The 22330-nt window shown below is 39.0% G+C and overlaps 1 protein-coding gene across 2 annotated transcripts in view; it reads right to left on the bottom strand.

The window, feature by feature from the left end:
• Positions 1 to 22330, bottom strand: part of LOC139328600 (receptor-type tyrosine-protein phosphatase gamma-like) — a 551152-nt gene that overhangs the window by 75614 nt on the left and 453208 nt on the right. For both annotated transcript variants that reach the window (XR_011602038.1, XM_070958423.1), the window contains exons 7-8: positions 18572 to 18729; positions 8256 to 8448 (exon numbers count right to left, since the gene is read on the bottom strand). Coding sequence is in view for 1 of the 2 variants with exons in the window: in XM_070958423.1 (XP_070814524.1) it covers positions 8256 to 8448; positions 18572 to 18729 (351 nt within the window). In the remaining variant the exon portion in view is untranslated. The remainder of the gene's footprint in view (positions 1 to 8255; positions 8449 to 18571; positions 18730 to 22330) is intronic.

Below are 22330 nucleotides of genomic sequence, written 5' to 3'. Positions count from 1 at the left end.
CTTAGCACTGGCCTAAACCAAAATAGACATTAAAAAAAAAAAAAAAAAGAGTAGAAAGGTGAAGAATAAGTACTGCACATTCAGATTGCAAGTTTGTGTCATTTTGTGTTTTTGTAATGAGCAATTTTAACTTGCAAATAAGCTTAAATGAAATTCTTGAAACCTAATTTCACAATTACACTTATTTATCATTAAAATTGGGAAAGAATATATAGGATGTCTGACAGGAATGTGTAGTGTAGATTTTCTTGAATAAAAAGCAGAGAAAACACATATAGTAAAAGCCAGATCGGGCTCATCTCTGGTAAAAGAGGCCTGACTTGAGCTGAAAGTGGGGGACAAACAAGAGCAAATGCCTGAATGTGTGTCATTTACACATATGGTGGCCACATAACAGAGTACTTATGGTATGTACAGTATGTTCTATACTTAAGTATGCTACATTGTTGCAAGATAAGATAAGATAAGATAAGATAAGATAAGATAAGATAAGATAAGATAAGATAAGATAAGATAAGATATACCTTATTAGTCCCAAAGTGGGGAACTTTCAGGTATTGCAGCAGCAAAAGTGGATAGCAAACATAGAGGGCATCAGTAAAAAGGACATTAAATATCAAACCAAACAATATAAACATTATAAACAAGGAATAATGAATATACGAGCTAAACTATATGCTTTGTTGCTGTTTTGGCTGTATATTTATGTTTCAAGGTGTGAAGCACAGTAAAAACAATACAGTGTGGTTTTACTGAAGGTTATATATATAGATACCATTTCTTAGCTAGGAGCAGTGTTGTCCTGACATCACTTTCTGGCAACCTCATGGTGGCCACTTCTACCCTGCAAGAACTAGCCCCGCACATAACCTTCCACAGGCCACAGTGTACTGTGATTAGACTATTTTGTCCAGATTAAACAAACATGATATAATGTGTAAATTTGTGAGCTAGGTGCTGTTGTATGTTTTTTGAGTGAGGTGACCTTGTTTCCAGTCTTCATACTAAATTAAGTGTATTTCCCAAAATGTTGAAATATGCTTTTAATAAAGTATCCAGCCACAAGTACCATGCCTTGGTATTTGATTACACTGTCAAAGGATGCAGATAAGATACTAATCAAGTCTTGTAGGTTGAACATAAGTGAAGGTAAAACTTTGCCATTTTGACTGGTCTTTTTTAGAAGAAGTACAGGGAGAAAAAAAGTGACCCATCAGTTTCTATAACCATATTCACAGTGCATTATTGTGTAAGAGCTGTACCCTTACACTTTAGAGGGCATTTACAGGCTTTATGATCATGCTCAGAAGAACATATAATGATTACTGATGCACTGAATCACTCGTAAACACTATAAATGTAATGTGTCATAAAGTATAAGTGCAAGCAATATTATGAAGTTAAGCTTTCATCATGAGCAATGTTACGTGACAGGTTGTCTAAGATCAATAAACATAGCTACTTTTGGCCCCATTAGAGGTTGTGCAACATAACTTATTTATGCAGAAGAACAATTTATTTATGTCAGCTGACTTTACTATGTTGTTACTTCTACATCAGCACTTAAAATACTTGCTAAATACAAATAAGCCTGGGCTGCACGGTGGGGCAGCAGGTAGTGCGCGTGCCTCACAACAAGCTTGCCGGTTCGATTCCCGGGTCGGGCCTTTCTGTGTGAAGGTTGCATGTTCTTCCCGTACATGTGTGGGTTCTACTCCAGCTTCCTCCCACAGACCAAAAACATGCTCATTAGGTTAACTGGTGAATGTAAATTTGCCCCTAGGTGAGTGTGTGTGTGAATGGTTGTTTGTGCCCTGTGACCGGTCGAGGCTCCAGCACCCCCCGCAACCCAGAAAGGGATACGCGATGTAGAATATGGATGGATAAGCCTACCTCTGGCATATTTTATTTATTTCATAACAGTCCTTATCAGACAACCTAGACATGTCATTAGATGCTTGTGCATTTAAGTTACTGTAATGTTATGTTTCTAATGTACAGTTGTGCAAAGAATGTGCTCTTACATGTCCATGTGCCTTTATGGTGCAATAGATGTGATAATAGATTTTATGGTCTAAATGGTACCTGCTCATGTCACGTACTGGAAATGCAACACTAATTTAGCCAGACAGTCAGCAATTTAGGAACCTGAGAAGAGTTCATCTTTGCTCATGCTTTAGTGCATCTCTCTGTAAAAAAGGTTTCTTTATGGGGTCAAGAGTAAAACAATATTTTCAAACAGGAAGCAAAGACACTCTAAGACTCTTTGTGAACAAAAGTAAAAAGGCTTTAATATAACAGCTTGTCAACTTTTTCTCAAGTCACCAGCTAGCGCAGAGACAGAGGGGAAGTTCAGAAGCACATTCCAGTTCAAAGAAACGAACAAATTCCCTACAGTATTTGTAATCTAAACTAAAGCTTCCATTTGTAAATCCCCACCCTTTGTGTAGGCCTCATTTCCTTTTTAATAGGAGCTCAATATCCTGTGGGCATCTATCAAGTAGCCTAACCAGCAGGGGGGCATCAATGCATATATCGAACTGAATATACTAAATAGGCTTTAGCAGACTGAAACCCTGGACAAAATGCCTTTGCTTCCTTTTGTTAGCTGAGGAGTTTGGCTTTATTTTGATTAAAGTTGTTTGTGTTTTAAATCACAGCTGATCTTTTCATCTGACTCTGGGTCAGATGAAAAGATCAATATCAATTTAATCTTAGCCCAGTACAGACATCTGCTGTTTTCAGACAGGAGGAGAAGAACCTGCCTTTTTATTGTGTCCTGACTCTAAGAACTGGGAACAATAATAGTTCTTAGAATGCTGTAGCTCCTGCTTCAGAGTAGATGCTCTCCCAGCACAAGAAGAACCTTGACCTTGACTTAAGTGTATAGTGATTGATCCAGATGTAAGTGTATGTTGATTGGTTGAACACATGAACCAATTTGGCACCAGCAACTGCCATTTTTAAAAACCTGTATACAATATCAGCTGTGTAAACAACAGCTCATAAGGATAGCATTAAAAAATGTCACAAAATATGAATAAATGTATGTCAAATATTTGTGGTTCTATGATTCTATTGGTAATGCCAATGCAATCAGAAAAAAACCCTTAAAGATACGCAGTTCTCTGTGGAGCTCTGCAGTGGGCAGTTCCTCTCAGTCTCCAGAACTGTTTTGTCCAAAAACAGTTATTGGTCCAGGCTGTGTTTAGCTTAGCTTTGCACATATAGTGGAGATGGGGAACCCACTAACCTAACCTAACTGTCTGAATGAATGAATGTCGTAGTTACAGAGAGCTGAAGTGAAACTGGATCTTCAAGTAACTGTAAATCTTTCTCAGACAACAAGTAGGCTGGAGATGACTCAGGACTTTCTGTGTGTTGTATTGTGTTGTTTGTTAGCTTGCTAGTTTGTTAGTTAAGAAGCTATCACGTTTTACATCTGTATCACTATGGGTTTAAGATGTGGATAGGAGAGCTCACCAGCTAACAAGACACATAAAAAAGACAGCTTTGACAGCTGTTGAAGGTATTCCTTTTTATTTTTGATGGAGCTAAGCTAGCAGTTCCACCTACTTACAGTGAATGTGTTAAGATAAGTTAACCCAGTTATGTGGTTTTCTATGTACTTTTTTTCAATATACTGGACACAGATGAAACTGATAATGATTCTGTCATTTGCTTCAGAATGCCAGGCGAGTGGACCCATATTACCCAAAATGTTGGTATGTAGCTTTAACACCTAAAAGGTATTCCTTTTTGTTTTCTGTAAAAGCCTTCATGCACCTGTCTGTCATTCAGCTACACTAAATGTGACCAGTCATTCAAAGACCCAAGAGTAAATGAAGCATCATGGCTAATGGGAAACAATCACTAGCAGCATGAGGGCATTCAGGCTGAGCTACAGTAAAATGGAATTAATTAGCAGGAGGGACTGGAATGAAAATGACTTACGCAATTTAGCTGCTGCTGTATAAGATTTGAACAGGTTTTTATTCTACAACACCACCTGCGTGTTGAGTGTTTGTTAGGTGAGGAAGTGGAGAGCAGTTATGGGCCAGATGAACACTCACATACAGTACATGCATAGATTTCCATCATCAGCCCACACAGCTGTAGCTATGGTAGCATGGTGCAGAGAGTGTGTAGGAGGCATGTGGTCTGTCTGTCTGTCTGTCTGTCTGTCTGTCTGTCTGTCTGTCTGTCTGTCTGTCTGTCTGTCTGTCTGTCTCTTGTTTTTTTCAGCTCTAATCCTCATTGCCTTTTTTCCAAGCTGTCCTTTCCCTCCTCCTCCTCTTCTACTTTTCCTCTGCCAGCCTTATAGATCTGCTTACAGCAAACATGTCCCACTGCAACGCTCAAGGACATACTGCACAAGCATGCAGCACTGTGCCAGGACAACACATACACATATACAGTGTGTGAGTCAGTTTGCATTTGTGTATCTGTGTGTACATCTAGACGATGCACCTCTCTCATAGTCGACCATATGGAAGTGTGTATGAAGGAGGAGAGGGGACAAATCCTGCTAGGACAGTTGACACAGCACAGATGCTAGGCCACACACAAACACGCACAAATACACGGAGAAACACATGCACACGCTCACACATTCATGCATACACACACACTGAACAATGTGTGGTGTTGTTTCAGTGGTAATGAGGCAGTACTGGGAGGACGGCTGGTGTGCCTCCCACTGCCTTATGCTAGGGGAGTTACCCAGCTTGCTGATGAAATGACAGAGAGCAAGCCCAGACCACATGCACATGTATGCGCGCGCACACACACGTGCACACACACACACACACACACACACACACACACACACACACACACACACACACACACACACACACGCACACACACACACACGCACACACACACACACACACACACACACACACACACACACAAAGACTAAACAATCAGTTTCCTATGGGCATATGAGCAACTTTGAATATCCCTCATTTATTAACATTAAGAAATGTCACCATCCAGGAATAATGTGAGTATATGAGACCAGTTTAGGTAGGAAAAAGGGGAAAATGCAATGATGCTATAAAGATCAGAAATGGCACTAAGCACTTAGAAATTGTCTTAGTGGATAAAGATAGAAGAACACATTTTCACACTCAAATGTAACTGGAATAAAGTGAACAGTCTACAATGTAAAATGAAATAAAATGAATACAAATAGAATTATTATTATTATTATTATTATCACCAGTAATAATAATAACAAACTTTATTTGTATAGAAGTGAGTGCTGCTACATAGAAAAGACAGAATGGACATATTAACTGATAAAAATAAAAAATAAGTAAAATGTGTTGGAGAATAAAACTCACTTGGTAATGGTAAGACAATCCATAAAACAACAGAATAAAATCATAAAATATGGGTAAAAATAAAGTAGAATAATGATGAAAAAAAAGATTAAAAAAACAGGTGACCTACAATGCATAAAATCAAGTAAAATACAACATTTTAAAAGAAATGCAGCGGTGTGTAAGCACGAGGCAAAGCACAAAAGTTCCAGACCTGTATCAGGAAGTCATAGCTGGTGAAATGCCAAAGTGAAGAGATATGTTTTTAGTAGTGCTGTCAATCGATTAAAATATTTAATTGCGATTAATCTTGTGAATGTCATAGTTAACTCATGATTAATCACGATTAATCGCACATTTAATACTCTTATCAATAATACTGTTATCAACATGGAAAAAAGGATAGGTTTGCTTTGTGCAAATGTTTTTATTGAAAACAACAACGTGTAGTGTTTTATTTCACACTAACATTCTCACTTTGAGCAGTCATTCACATTTGAATGAATCAAATCTCACACAATTTAACACTGTCAATAAACAGATGATGAAAACATTAATATTTGGTTACAGAAAAGCTCTTCAACAACCCTTTCTAAGGGATCAAAACAGGGTGATACAAGATAAAGTTACAAAGTGCACATCATTGTAAACTAGGACTCAGGCTATTGTACAGTTAAACCATGGCTTAAACTTTCCTCTCTTAAGTTTCCTTTTAACATAATAGCATCCATATGCCTCTGTGGAAAGCCATCCATTGTCGCCTGGTTTTGACAAGGAGGCGGCAGAGAATTCGCATTCGCCGTGTGTTTGGCCATCAAGTGGTATTTCAGACTGGATGTGCTGCGGTGATAACTCAGTTCACACAGATAACTTTGGTCTTGTCAGTTCACCCATCTGACAACTTTTTGAAACTAAACCTTTCATTCAGAATCTTGTCCGCATCCAATTTGGCGTTTCACACTTGACATCCACACAAACCGGTAACCTACTCTTTTACAGGTAGCGAGCAGTGCAAACACGTGCGTGGGGCGTGCCTATTGTTTTGTTTCCAGTTCACAATCGGATCCTGTAGTTTTTCTTACGTTACTAGCAGTGGCCACAGTTTATAAAAAATTCAAGTTCACTAGGTCACGAAGAGCGTTAATCTCACGATAAAAACAAATGATGCCGTTAAAATTGATTTGGGTGAACATGTTAACGTGATACTTTTGACAGCAATAGTTTTTAACTTTCTTTTGCAAATATTCAGTGAGGTACTTCCCTGATATCTGTACATAGTGTGTTCCAGAGCTTTGGGGTGAAATGGACAAAGGCTGTATCCCCAGTTTTCTTTCGACTGTTATTGGAAACCTTCAGTAGACCAGCAGCAGATGATTGCAGTATTCTTGAAGGCAAAAAATAAACAAAGGAGTCCGGGCTTTGTATACAAAGAGGAGGACCTTAAAAATCAATCCTGAATGTTACAGGAAGCCAGTGCAGAGCAGCTAAAACTAGTATTAATGTGCTCTCTCTGAGCTGAAGTCTCTCAGTGTTTTTTTTTTTTTTTTTTTTCAGGAGGCCAGTAAATAATGCGTTACAGTAACGAAGTCTAGACTCTAGCATCATTTGGTTCAGCACAGATGTACAGTTGTGTGTCATCTGTGTAACTATGGAAACATGCACTGTGTTCTCTGATGATGTCACCCAGTGGCAGCATGTATAGTGAGAAGAGTAATGGACCTAGGCAGCTGCCCTGTGCAACCCCAGAACAGATGTCATGTTTCTCAAACACATGATCTCCAAAACTGATTTATAACTTTCTCCCTTTGATGTATGTTTTGAACCAGTTTAACACATGATTAAGATATCATGGTCAGTTGTATTGAATGTTGCATTTAGGTCTAAGAGGACAAGATGTGAGATCTTATTTTCACCTAAATTTAGTCTGATGCCACTGATTATTTCAATAAGAGCAGTTTCAGTGCTGTGGTCTAAAGCTTGAAACTACCCCAGGATGTTATTTTCTTTAAAAAAGGCATTCATTTGCACTGAAACTATCTTTTCCAGTGAATGAATGGAAGATGGGATATCGACTTATAGTTGGTGAGTGCATTACAATCTAGTTTGGGTTTCTTTAGTAATGGTTTTACAGCGGCTGTTTTAAATGCATCAGGGAAGATGCCTATTTGCAGACATGTATTTAGAATCATCAGGAGATGACTTGAAGCACTCTCAAACACCTGCTTTAAAAATGCTGCAGGTACAGGGTCAACACAGAAGGTGGATGAGTTAGACTCAGTGACAGTCTTGCAGAGCTCAGTTAATGTAAACAGGAGAGTTTTCCCATGGTTACATCTTTTTTATAGGGTTTGTCTGTGTTCACATCAGCAGCAATGCTGGCTCTGATTGAGGTTATTTTATTATTGAAGAACTTCACAAGTTGATGCAGAGAACTGTGGACGGGTCTATGTAATATGTAGGAGTGCACATGCCACTTGGAATTTTTTTCAAAACACCTGAAAAATATCAAATAAATCTACATTATCAACATGATCAGGTTGTTTATTATTATCATAAAATAATTAATAATTATTCATGTAATGATTCATTAATGATAATGATAAAAGTGGAATAAGGAAGCAGCAATATATTTCAAGACTTTTACTTTGATGATGCTGTTTCCTCATTCTGTGGTGGCTTGTGGTGTCAGTGTGTAGTTTGAAGAGCTGAAACTTTAAAAATTATGGGTTAAAAATAATTTGACAAGAAAAATTACCCAAGTACAATTGTAAATAATTTTGATGAATTTTGGAGCAGTTTTGTTGTATTTCGATCCAAGCTGAGAGATAAAGGGGCTCTGTATAGACACTGATTTCGTTATTAACGTTCATGGTGGTAAGGAAGAGGTTAGTGCACATCTGAAACTTAAAGTCTCAACACTCCTACCTTTGGAAGCCTCTGTTCCATATGGCCCGCTGCCGCTGTCAGTCAAGTCAGGCAGCCAGGCGTCTTTGACTGCTGACTTGAAGACGTGGCGGTTGTCCAAGCTCTGGATGGGCCTGAAGTTGCTACGCAGATACTCCACTGACTTAACATGGTCTTGCTGCTCTGTGGTGAAGATCGAGTAGAAAGCCTCCAGCTGGTCGGGGAAGAGAGAAGAGTGAAGACAAGAGGAGTTAATGCTTGGCAGACCTCACATCCTATTTTGATTTTGAGTTGATGATTTTGATCCAACTCTAAATCATCCTTAGGTATGAGTGTGAGTGTGAATGGTTGTATGTCTATATATGTTGCCCTGCAGTCGACTGGCGACCAGTTCAGGGTGTACCCCGCCTTTCACCCAATGACAGCTGGGATAGGCTACAGTGGTATGGACACCAAATTATTCCAGCATTGAGGGTTCAAATGTTCATAATGTGTTAGTATTTCTTTTTTATATATAATTTCCTGGAAATATACATATTCTCTTTCTTTCTGAGACTTCATGGACTGATCATCAATCTCGTATTAGGATGTTAAGCGTGGAGCTAGAGCCAGGAGATGATTAGCCTAGCAACTAGTGGTAGGAGAAACAGCTAGAAACAGCTCCAAACTTATTTGCATACATTTGAAATAAAAAAAAAGAAAAAAGGATAATTTGTAGCTTTAGGGGAAATTATATAGCCTAACTAATTGTCAGTTTCTACATTATTGTTTATATATGTGCATTTTTGCACTTTGAATCAGCCAAGAAAAGAAAAGGAGGAGCTTAAATGCAAGTTCATTGGTATGTCCAATACCTCTCTCATGACATGCCGTACAATATTGCATGGAGTTCAATACAAGCATAAAGAAATCATACAAGTATATACAGATGCAAATAGGCAATCATATTCATCATTATCATGAAAGACAATAAAAATGTAAGAGTCTAAGAATCCAATCATACGTATCTTTGCAGACAATTAAAAAAAATCTAATAAGCAGCTTCAGAAAATTCCCATCCAGATTCTAAAACAGAATAACTGAATCACAAAAGAGGAAAAGTCAACTTCTTGAGCCAGATGTGATGGTTTCAATCCAAAAAGACACTAGAGGAGATGTTTGAGTCTGTCAGCGGCCAACACTCCACCCACCCAGACCTGTTGGGGATTAGTTGAAAAACATGAACTATCAGTGAGTGTGGGTCCTTGTGGCATGCATCTCTGAAGTGCTGTCACAGGGGATAATTATGGTTTTGGAGTTCTAATTGCATATTCATGTCCTGCCAGTCTGTCTTTCAGGCTGTGTTTTGTGTGTCCGACATGAAGTAACCACAGACACACTCCAAACGACACTACAAATGTCGTGGTGTTGGAGTTGGCCAAGTCCTTGAGATACTCAGTGTTTTGATGAACACATTGAAATAATGAGTTACAATAAATGATGTCATGCTATTTGTATAAATTGCACATAAAGGAAGTCACAAAATCCTGGGTCTAGATCCTGTAAATCTTACTGCCAATTTAGTTGCCAAACTCATGCCAGACACTTGATGAATGATGAATCAGAAATATCCAAAGACTACTGGTATGATTATGGTGGCCAACTGTGGCCCAAAGCCACTTCAAGTGCTACTAAAAGGGCTTGGTTGTCTGACACAATTGGTGCAACTATGCAGTCTCTAAAACCCCTGCCAAATGGTGCAACAACATATGGGCCAAAACTGAGCCAAAATTCACATTTCGTCCTCCTTCGGAAGAACACTCAGTTACACCTGGCTAGATTTGGCTGAATACGTGATTGGGTTTGGGAAAATAGGAAGTAACTCTGGAAAGACGGATGTGACTTCAATAAGCGAATTTAAGGCTGAATAGATACTAATATCACAGCCTGCAACAGTGTTGACAGCCTGTATACATACTGTGCAGACATAAAGAAGTGACGTTAATATACTTTGCTGATTGATGAAATTTAGTATCTGACACAGTGAAACTGTTTCCAAAGTTTTTTAGTCTGAATTTTGCTTCCATGCTATCAAGCTGTGAACGTTTTGCACTGCTTTGGGTTGATGTTGAAGTTGGCCTCTTTTTGCATGCTGCCATTTGTCAAATGCGTGCTGGGTGGCAAGATGTGCGACCAGACATGCATTTGCACTGTGTGATTGAAGTGTCATCTTTCTGCCTGTGTTGGCAGATGGATATTCTGTACAATGTGTTTGGAAGCAATCCACACAGACAAACAGCTTGTGTGCAAGGGAGTGTTGGACAGTGGGAGGGGGTACTGAGAGAAGATTTAGTTTAACATGTCTCAGCGAGGGGATGTCTGAGAACAAATTCTCTCTGTGACTCTTTGCGCAGTATGATAATCAGGTGCCCTGTAAAAAACAACAAAAAAACATCAACTAAACTACAGCAAACTAAGGCGTTGACTTGGATAGGGTGTAAATATTTTAGGGTTTGTCCTTGACTTATTATGGTAAATTGAACTCAAGAATTGACTCTCCTCTCTGCCAACCAACTGTAACCATTGTTGTGAAAAAAGCTCCTCCAACAGTTAACCACACAACCTGCCATAAAGGAATGAACCACAAACCAAACCAGAGAACTGAAACCAAAAAAAACCAAAATCTAAAATATATATGAGACTGACTGTGTCTGAAAAAGTCATTTTTTGAGGCAACGTGAGTGCAGGTACTGAGATATCTTGGTCTGGCACAAAGTGTGATTCATGGATAAAGTGAGAATCCCCATCCTTTGGCCCCACCTTTTGTGAGTGAAAAACAATAGCAGATGAGGAAGTCAGCCAGTCAGTGTTCTTTCATGAGCAGAATGTAATTGCAGTAAACCCAAATCCCAAACCCCACAAGCTGCTGCAAAACAAATGTAAAACCGCCATAAAACATCAGCCTGCCAGCTTTGGTGACCAGCTTTAGGGGTGACTTTGTGAGATGATGAAAGTCAAATCTGGGCGTCAAAGCAAAGGATTAATAAGAAAAAGCTCTGTTCTGGCTCCAATGTTTACCGAGCCATCGTAAACCCTCAGGATAGTCCGGACAAAGACTGAGGATGTAGGTAACATCGTACGATGAAAGAAAAAACAGATCCATGCATAGCTCTTTAGCTTACTCCTTTGCGTTAGGTTTACCACGCTTACTAGGATTACCTTTATTGTGAGCTGCTGATTTCTATTTTGGTTTGGTTCCTGGGCCTAAGTTGCTGTGGTTCCAGTGCAGCTCTAACATCAATGTATCAAGAGAGCTGGGTGAGATGGCACTCCAATCCTTTCAATGAAAGTAGCTCATTGGGCGCATACGCCAAAAAAGTTTTTCAAGTCTCCTTAGGCGTCTGTTTTTTTTTTTATAAAGTTCTTCTTGGCTGTGCTGGATCATTTCCAGCTGTTTTCCTGGATACACAATAACATATGTGACACTCAGAGAAATGTATTTATTGTTTTTCCAGCCATTCTTTTGTAATTATTATGCATACGAATATCTGTTTGGGCAAGTGTGTATCACATTATCTGCAATTCAAACTATGGCCATTACATCAAGACCGCCTACAGCCCAGTGCCATTCCTGTGGACGTCAGATAAAGTCCTTCACTTCCTAAAACATTACACTGAATTTCTGAAAATTTCCCATAGTCAAAGGGGCACCAAGTTGACCACGTATGAATAAAAAGCGGCAATTGGTTCTCAGTAATTACGAACATTGAAAGTTCATAATTTCATTTAAAAAATGTATCTATATCTGTCTCTGTCTCTTTATATCTCTATAGATAGATTCTCCAAAGGACAGTCCACCCTAATCAACTCAGGGAACATGATTATATAAATCTAAGAAAGCCTCCAACTCACCCTGGAGCTGAGGTGAACACCTGTCACCTTACACATTGTAGTTTGAGCTTTTGTTATCATTAGTATATTAACTAGTACAGCTTTAAGGTTGGACAAAGTTCTGTAGTAGTGACTGTAAGTTACAGTAAGTGATGTCTGTGCGATGTCCTAAAAAGATTGCTAAACCAAACAGTTTAATCAGGGTCTCTAAATGTGTGTGCACGACAGATTAAGAGCATATTTTCTAAGAATGCTCACCACTGTATGGCATTACTGTGTGTACTGAACTGTTTGTCAACTGACACTGCAGACATTATTTTTGTGTGTCTGTGTGTAAATGCCTACTATTTATAGCCTGCCTCCAATCTGTGTTTCTTCTCAGACAATGGACTGCAGTAGTGCATGAGGCTGAGAGCCATCAGCCTTTCCTACACTATTGGATCAAATGCAGATGATACTGGCATAAAAACCACAGTGTTGCCTCACAGCAGGTCATGTTGTAACTCCACCTCCACATCAGCCTGCAATCTGAGTTGAAATCACTATACCATCAGAGCATACAGGCTTGGTCACAGCAGAAATTAGCAGAGCAAATTTCCTTTGACAATATAAACAGATTGTAGGCAATCTTTTTGAGAAACAGGGACATAATATTTTTTTCTCCACAAATAGACACCACTGGTTAAGATGCTTTTTACTTTTAAAGGCAATAAAAAAGGTGTTCAGTTAACAAAATGGTAAACTGGAGTCACAGACTACTCTTTGAAATCTGCACAAGCTGTTGATGATTGTGGATCACTATTACATTTTCACCATAGTGTTGAACTTTTGTCATTTGTTTCCACCCACAAGTTAAGGTTAGGGTTACCCACTGTATTCCAATAAATCGGCCCCTCCTCTCTTCTGAGTGGTACTGTATGATTGATAATGACAGGCCACTGAGGCCAGGAGGCTCAGCACGTAATGACTGATAACTAATGATGGTCAAACTCAAAGGTCATTTTCATTTATTACAACTAAGATGAAACCTCTTCCTTTTCCACGCATTATCTTATAATTATTTGTTATTTTGTGGGATGGCAGTAGCTCAGTCCATAGGGGCGTGGCTGGGGGACTAGAGGGTAGCTGGTTTGAGTCCTGCATGGACTAGTTGATAGTGACTTGGACTGGTAGGTGGATCTTCATCTCCACCGAAAAATGTGGAGGTGTCCTCAAGCAAGGCACCTAATCCTTAACTGCTCAGGTCGTCACACTGTGGTCACACATCTCTCCATATCAATATGATTAGGTTTCTCTGTGTACCTGTGTGTGTGTGTGTGTGTGTGTGTGTGTGTGTGTGTGTGTGTGTGTGTGTGTGTGTGTGTGTGTAATAAAGTACTAATCAGAGTGTAAACACAAATTTCCCCTAAGGGGGATTAACAAAGGAAATATTCTTACCAGGTCTGGGCTAAAAGACTTGTAAAAGCTTACATCTGTGCATCTGAGTGAGAACTTTTAGTAAAGATAAACTTTATTTTTTACTTCTAGTTAATGGCTACAGTCAAACGAGTGTTAAGCTTTCTTTTCTCTTTCTTTTTATTAGCAAGTCAGCTTGGACAGATAATGTTACATTAACTTTAATGTGATATTATCCAGAATTATTTTATGACTCCTAATTTTATCATTAATGTAACCATAGTTTAGAGTCTTCTTAATTATGAAATAGAAGACTGGAGGTAATTGGAAGGAATATTTTTCATCTTTCCCATATTTTAGACTATCTTCTGAAAGTTGCGTGGCAAGTCCTACATTTGACTTGTTCACTGTTAACTTCTACTGTATCCAGTCTACAACAACTTTTATCAATTCAATTCAAGAAAAGAAGAAAAGGCTAAAACTGAGGTCAACTTTTGTTAAAAGTTCAAGTTTTATACACCCCTAACCTGCAAGCTTTTCAAACACTGTAGTGTTTGCCTGTAAACATGAACTGAAAAACTGAACTCATGTAGACAAGGGTGAATGGACAATTTTTAAATGTGTCCATTTCCATCATTTTCCAGAATATGCAGGTTGAGCATCTTGCTGACTACATGGCAGCGTTTGAGTGCTGTAATCTTAACCATCAGAATGGTGACTGATGACAAAAATAGTTCTCTTCTGCATTTCTTTTGTTTAACCCAATGAACTAAAATATATATTGAACTCTCAAAAGCAAGGAACATACTGAACAGTGGATTTTGTGTACACCCCTAGTGATCCAACAGCATTTCAGTAACTAGATCAATGTGTAATTAGGACCCGCCTCATGTTGAAATATAATCATTAAGCTGTTTAATCAGTAAGCTGTTTTGAAACAACAGTTAAATGTATCCGAGACCAGATTTATTCGAGATGTGTAAATATATATAAACAAGCATATCACCAGATCACTGCTTACTGAGGTATTTTACAATCAGTACTAAATCTTATGAAAGACCTCAAGGAGAAAAAGAAACCCATATGGCTGTATCTTATCTGCTTTCTGGAAATGTTGGCACACTTGCACACAATGCCAGATGGAAATCCTAAAAAAAATTCTCACATGTCCCACTTGGAATTGCTACTGATCTCAACAGTACGTCCCTGTTAGCAGCTCATTTTTAGACTGACTGTGATGTGAGAACAACGTGGCATAAGCCGTCTTAGGTTGGTAACATCTGAGACACATTTTTTCTCTCTCCCATACACACATAAACACACACGACAAGTGCATGAATACAAGTGTGGCAAGCCCACATGGCTGTTTGAAAGGAAGGCATTTGGCATTTTAGGTGAGTTGTTGTGTGAGAGCCTGTGCATTGATCCACTCTAAAAACAGGCCCAAAACAACCTCTGTCACTCCTGCTGACCAACTTCAACTATGATCCAAAACAAAAGAGTAGTAGAAAGAGGGGAGAGAAATAAAATACAAAGAGGCAGAGAGAGACAATAACTAGAGTCTTCATCATTGTTAATTCTCTTTCCAGCCTCCTCCTTTTATCTTTCTCCATGTTTTCTCTGGAGAGTTACACAAAAAAAAAGAGGGGAACTAAAGGACTTTGCTCATGTTGAGAGAGACTGGCTAATGGTCAGGAATCAAAAGCTAGATAACCGGAAGGATGAACAATGCTTGCTTACTTGTTGACTCTTTGTTGATTAATTTTGGCTTTAATCTGCAGAGCCAAAATGAATGCTCCAAAAGCACGTGTAGTGGTATACAGCATAGCTTTCATGTCATCTGTGTTATGTGCACAGGAGACATTTGTTCCCTGACTTTAGCCTTTAAACAGATGCAGACTCAGGCAACACATGTACAGCTGCCATTCTGTTAAGCTGGATTTCCTCTCAAAAATATAATTACATATTTAACTAGACAAATTCCCCTCGGTGGGAAATTTGGAGAGTGATACAGTGCGCAAACTTCGGGCCGTGCGCGTGCCTATCAGTGACAATGCTAAACTGACATTAGCATGTCAAAAAACACATTGAGAAGGTCTCAAACGCCATTAGAATGCCTTTCCCCATCATTTTAACGTATGTTAGCATGTTAGCATTAGCATGCTAACATTAGCATGTCAAATAACACATTAAAAACCTCTGAACCACCATTAGAACGCAATGTACATTCATTTTAACGCATGTTAGCATGTTAGCATTAGCATGCACGCTCACGGTCATTGAACGACGACTGCTCAAAAACTATACGACCTATCAAAACGAGATTTAAAACACCAATAGACGAGACTTATGTCTACGTTTTACAGTTGGAATGGCGTCTCTAGGTGAACGTATGCCGGAGCAGTAGCCCTTTGAAAAAGGGGAAGATTTTTTCGCATTTTTCGCCGTCTCCCATTTACTTTGAATGGGATTTTTTCGTGCGTTTTGATAACGACAGTCCACAGATAGTTTCCTAAATCGTTTTTATTGCAAGAAATATTATCCACCATTCACTCTGATCATTAAATGTGTAACAAGCAAGTCTATCCTAAATCGTTTTTATAAATATTATCCACCATTCACTCCGTATCAAGCATGTAAGTAAGTAAGGTAAGCAAGACAGAAAGACAGGCAACAAATTATTTAAAATTAAATGCAACATTGCCGTTGATTTGATAGAGATACTGGCATGTCCATCATAATGGCATTTGAGGGGCGGTAAATAAACTATGAAATAACGTATGTTAACATATGTTCTGAGTTTCTGTTGCCACGGTTACCAACAGCATCTCACCTTTGTCTTTGGATTTCTGGCTTCCTGTCTGTGATGCATTCTTTATCATTCTTCTCCATCTCATAAATCTTATTAATATCTCTGGTGAAGCCAATACTTTGTCCACATTTGGCTTACTCTGCTGTTGCTCTTGAGCAAACTAATTTGGTTTCATTAGTCTGCCAAGTGCTCTTTAGACTGTAGAAGAAAGATGAGAGCTAAAGGCTTTTTCTGTAGATCCTGAAGTAATGTGTTTGTAATTCACACAACACAATGCATGAGTAGGTATAAAAGGTTCAACCTGCATCACCTCAGTCTTAAACTCACGTTCTTGGACAGACAGTCAAAGTCATAATCTGTTTGAGCAACCTGCTGTGTGAGAAACCAAACATTTTTAGTATTTGAGATTTATTTAACAAGAATGTGCAGTAGCGGTTTATAGTTCTGGTTACAGTAAAACATTTTGATGCACTATGGGCTCAGAATTTGAGAATTCCAAAATCTAGCTGGATCATTTGTGAAGGACAGTCTGAAGGTGCAGTGTAGCAAGTTTGATGTCAATTGAGCAAAAAAGGTAGGAGGAGGTTTAATTGATTTTACAGTCTTCAAGAAAACCAAATGATGGACTTCATAATTCTCAAGCATCTAATCATTTCTGCTCGTTGTGAATGATACAAATGACTTGCAAATTTTCACAGGTTTAAACTTTAGACAGTTGTTGCAACACCAACAAACACCAACCAACAAAATTTGGCATAGGACTGGATGTGTGCAAAGTTTTTCTCATTTTCATACAGGGAAAAGCAAATTTCCTTGTAGAAAGAAGAAGAATTACAATAACATGAGGATCCATCAGCAGAACTGCTCAGACTGTAATTATTTAAAACTTCTAAAAAATACAGTTGAAACCATGTATCTCCTATCCACACATCATACTGCGTGAGTATGCATTAGCATGTCCATTCTGTATCACCCAGAGCTCAAACACAACCTTAGATACAGTACCAAGGTTAAGTCATGAGCTTATTGAACTAGTTGTCAAGTGAGAAACCGTAGATGCCTTCACACTATAACTTAGGCAATCACAAGAGTTTCATAAAAAGTGGGATTTCAAGACAGTAGTTCATTTTTACAAAGACTGATTGCTCCATGGGTGACAAACTTTATGACACTCTGAGGACAGGCCATCAGAGTATTAAGTATTGTCTGTTGTTACAGACAATGCATGAAATATGGATGTAGCAGTGAGAGATGCCAGACTGTCCCCACTAGCAGGGTTGAATGTAGGCTGCGCCAGCTGTGTGCTTGGTCTGCTACAGCTGTGCTGATCACTAAACAGAGACTGTTGAACCTGCAAGTACATAAACTGATCATGGATGTGGTTAGTTAATGGAAGAATAGGAGTGAGATGAGGTCCACTGTGGATTATGTTTCCTTTTGTTTGAGTAGTAATATGGACTTTAAGGATAAGCTGCGGGCCATAACTTCCTTTCACCAAGCCATCTATTTCAAGTTCTGGTTATTGGAAGCTCCAGGCATGGTGGAATTGTCGAATAGAAAGTAATATGGTTATATTTTTGCAGGAGGACCGATCGAAGTCACGTAAATTATGACCTTCATTATTACAGTGAAACAACTAGACGATTGGATAGGTGCAGCTGCGGATGTGTATTGCAATTGTTACATATTTCTTTTCATGCAGAATTACTGCATGAAAATAAAAAAAATGTTCTGAATATTTATCAGGCGTGAGTTAAATAATAATAATAATAATAATAATAATAATAATAATAATAATAATAATAAATAAAATATGCCAAGTTTGATTAAACATATGTAGCCACACAAACGCACCAAATGCATCTATCAGCTCTATATAGCTCATCATTCATCGCCATCATTTGTTTACAGCATCTGCACTTTTGCTACTCAACCATGTTTCCAGAACTTTAATAATATTTGGTTTGTGCAACCTATGCTCTAAATAAATATTTTTTTGTACAAAGCTCCTGATATTAATATGTATATAAGCAAATAATGATCGGCACAATCTCTGATCAAATATACGGTAAGCTGAGTCAAAATGCTGACTAAATTAAGTTCACAAAGCTTTTCTTCACCTATATACCAAAACAATATATGCACCTCATCCTTGATCAGGATGACTGTAGAATATTGCACATATTCTTTGAAATTATTTCAAAGAATAAGTGCAATATTCTCAACCTGTTTTTTCATATCATATATGTGTGTTTCTCACCTGTTTGTAGGAGAGATAGATAGGCCTGCTAAAGATGATCCACTCCACAACCTTGCTGCATGGAGGAGTAGTCAGAGAGCCGGTGTAGCGATAGTAACTTCCCAGTGAGGATGGCAGCAGGTCCTTCAGCACAAATGGCTCCAGGACAGTCTCTTTTTCTATATGAAAGAGGGCAGGGCAAAGTGTTCAGATCAATTCAGCATGATCAAGACAACATTCTTTATTTCACTGTAAACAATGGTGATCAGGTTGTCTGGAGCAGATCCAAGTGCCAGCGTTTCACAGCCTTTAGGTTTAGCTATTGATTTAATTTGCATTGTGCCTTCATTCATTCAGTGCTCTCCTATTGACAGACATACTTTCACCAAACACCTATACAGTAGTTATACCCCTCTTGATGTTGGATGGCATACAATCAACGCTGCAACATCACACCTCCAAGCACAGTTACTCACTACATGTGCTCACCAAACAAAAATCATCACTGATATGAAACACACTGTGGTCTGTTGAGAGGAAGGAAGGCTGAATGAAATGATAAAGGTGTCTTCAAGCAAGATAGACTGTTTACTTTTTTTACTTTTTTAGTGAGAGCAATGCAGATCCCCCAAGAAATGGGCATTTCAAAGAAAACAAAGTAATCTAACAAACATATTCACAGTCTAACTGTGAACTGTCAATTAATTTTCTCTAAGTGACTGGCGTTGAACTACCACTGACCTGAGAAAAGATGTTAATTTGTGTTCTACAGTTGGCAATAAAAAAGTCTCAGCACTAAATATTAGTAGCAGAGTGAGCAATGACCTGAAAATGCTTTCAGTGTGTCAATGCACTGCCTCTGTACCATGTTAAAAGTAAATTATCAAGGCCCAATAGAAATAGGGAAAGAGTGCAGACAATATCTTACATTTACCATACAGAACAATTCTAATAAACTCATTAGTGAGCTGAAATCATCATAGTACTTAATGCTGCCATTGTCAAAAAGACTGCCACTTGTGCTTGTCAAATGCATTTTCAACATCAAGTAACAACATGAGACGCGGTAAATGGACTGTGTTTCTATTGAGCTTCTCTAGTCTGCAGACCTCTCGAAGCACTTCTACAACTCAAGTCTGTGTTCACACATTCGTGCACACACTCATATGGCAGCGAAGCCACCTGCTCATTACAAACGTTATCCACTCACACACCAATGACATAGCATCGATGGCACGGCAGTTTTGGGGTTCATTATCTTGCCCAAGGATACTTCAGCATGTGGACTGCTGAGGCCAGGGATCGAACTACCAACCTTCTGATAGGTGGACAACCACTCTACCTCCTGAGCCACAACCGCCCAGTATACTGTGACCCTGGTACGTGTAATTGTTTGGATGCTTCTATCACATGCATCAAATGTCTCAGTTTATCTGCTGCAAGGCGGCTTCTCATACAACCACATTGTTCAGTGTGAATAAGCTTATCCATGGAACGGCAACAGTGCATTTGTCTGAGTTAGTTAAACTTAGTTATCCTGGAGTTTCCAGTGGATTATTCTTTTGTACTTTTGGACTTTATGTTTCTGTTTGCTCTTTGTTTCAGTGTCTTCAGTCCCACTCGGTGTGCCTCTCAGTTTTCCAGTTTAGTTCTATGTTATTTTCACTTAGTTTTGAGTGCACTTTTTTTCCAACAGCGGGAATCGAACCCGGGACCTTCTAGCTGTGAGGTGACAGTGTTGCCACCATCCCACCGTGCCACCCTGGTTTCCTCTCTTTTTGTAAATAAATTGATTTTTGATTTTGCCACCCTCCTGTCCTGAAACAAGATTTATTTAAGGCTAAACCTTAACAAAATCTTTTGTTGCCATCTGCATGAATGTGCCATCTTCAACAGACCCTTAAGGAATATAGACAGCAAAAGATTTAGATCCATTGCCTGAGGAGGAGCCCACTGCGTATTATTTGTGTTGCATCCTAAGATCATCCATTTGTTTTAGGTGAGATTCTAGCATTAACTATATCAGCCTTGCCCAGCACATCATTGATATTAACCCTTTTAAATATTGGCATTCAAGTCCCAGACATTGAGACTTAAAATAGTCAGCTCAAACATTTTCACAGATAACCACAGAACTATTACAAATACGCACTCCAGTGCAGTTTATGTGTCTTAGCTTATTGTCCAAGTAGAGACCCCTGCTATTTTGATAGCATGGTGATGCAGCTTGTGCAGTGACCATCTGTGGGTTTTGGATATTCAATGCTGCATATAGCTTAAGCACAGTGCAATAAATCCTCAAACCCAAATGGTATTCAAATGACCCGTATGAGAGTTTTCTAATCAAGCATGACAACAACTCTACAAAATCCTCACGCACTTCCTGGTTAACCAGCCCACGCCATCGAGCTGCTTTCACATTCCCTGCCCCAAACTCACTCACGCAACCAGGCCACCACTCGCGCAACGTAATGCACACACCTGATGACGATCAGCTGATTAGAAACACAATATAACATACCTGGGTGCAATGTGCTACCGCATTTGCATCCGGATTGTTTGCCTGAGATCCCAACACTCTCCTCTCCTATCTCCTGGCCTGCAAAAAAAATCCTGTTTGCATCTTTGAAGCGTGAGTGTGGTTTCCCTTTCCTCCTGCCTTTGATGATGGGCTGTATATCTGACACCTGCGTGCGGTTTGAAGTAGCTGCGAACGAGGCGCTACCATGAGTATTGTTTGTATTGCAAAGCATCTCAGTGCCTCACCTTACCTAGAGTGTTCCCCACTGGTTTCAACAAGGTTTGTCACTTCTTTCAAACTCACACCAACAACATAATGCAAGGTCCACTTGTTAGCTTTTTCTGGAGCTTTCAGTCACATCCAACTTTGACGACCATTTCCTTTGTCTCCTTTCTCTCCTTTCCTTTGATCACCATCTTTACCTAAACTTAACTAATTAGAGCTTGAAAGGTCCATACTTAACTGTCTCCATGGTAACTGACCAAATTGTTTCTCAGTTGCTAGTGCAAACATTTCCATGTGATACTAGTAACCCAGCACAACATAAGGCCTGTGAGAAGGCACCACACTTAAGACCACTGCTGAGCACTGCATTAGCATATTTATTTTTACATGTTTGTGAAACTGGCTAAGCAGGAAGTGCCTAGTCTCTGGAAACAGTTGCATCGCCCCAGAAAGCAACTGCAGGGAGGGAATTCAGTCCAAGCTGGTGGCATCCACTTCCCTCCAGATGAAAGTATTTGAGAACCTGATATAAACATTTATTCTGAAACAAGCTGATAATGTGTTACAGCTATTGCAGCTGACATACAGGCTAGGGAAGAGACCAGATTTACAGTACTTACATCAGTATAATTAGTGTGTCTGATTGGAACAAGGTCATCCTGAGAATGGGAAAATTATATATATGTGTTGTTTGATAACTTTGTGATCTTAAGACGCTTAAGGCACTTTAAAGATTATGTGTTTCCAAAGCCCCTATCACACAAGAGAAGGGATTTAGCATGTAGTTGGGGAAGAGCAAACTGTTTTTTGAAGACAAATACAAATGTAGCCAGTAAAAAGTCAACCTGAGGGTCTGCTTTTGCTGCAGAAATGATAAATGAACTTCTTGTACCCCTGTCCCATTTTGTAGCTTCAGATGAAGCAAAATAACCACTGAGGTTACCAAGAGGGCGGGAGAATTGCCCTGAAAGACTGAAAAACTGATGTCAGATCTGAGTCTGACAGAGTAAATCTGGTACTACATACAAGACAGC

The sequence above is a fragment of the Chaetodon trifascialis genome, chromosome 3, assembly GCF_039877785.1.
Source record: "Chaetodon trifascialis isolate fChaTrf1 chromosome 3, fChaTrf1.hap1, whole genome shotgun sequence".
In the NCBI taxonomy this organism is placed as follows: domain Eukaryota; kingdom Metazoa; phylum Chordata; class Actinopteri; order Chaetodontiformes; family Chaetodontidae; genus Chaetodon; species Chaetodon trifascialis.
This window is presented reverse-complemented; position numbering and strand designations above follow the sequence as displayed.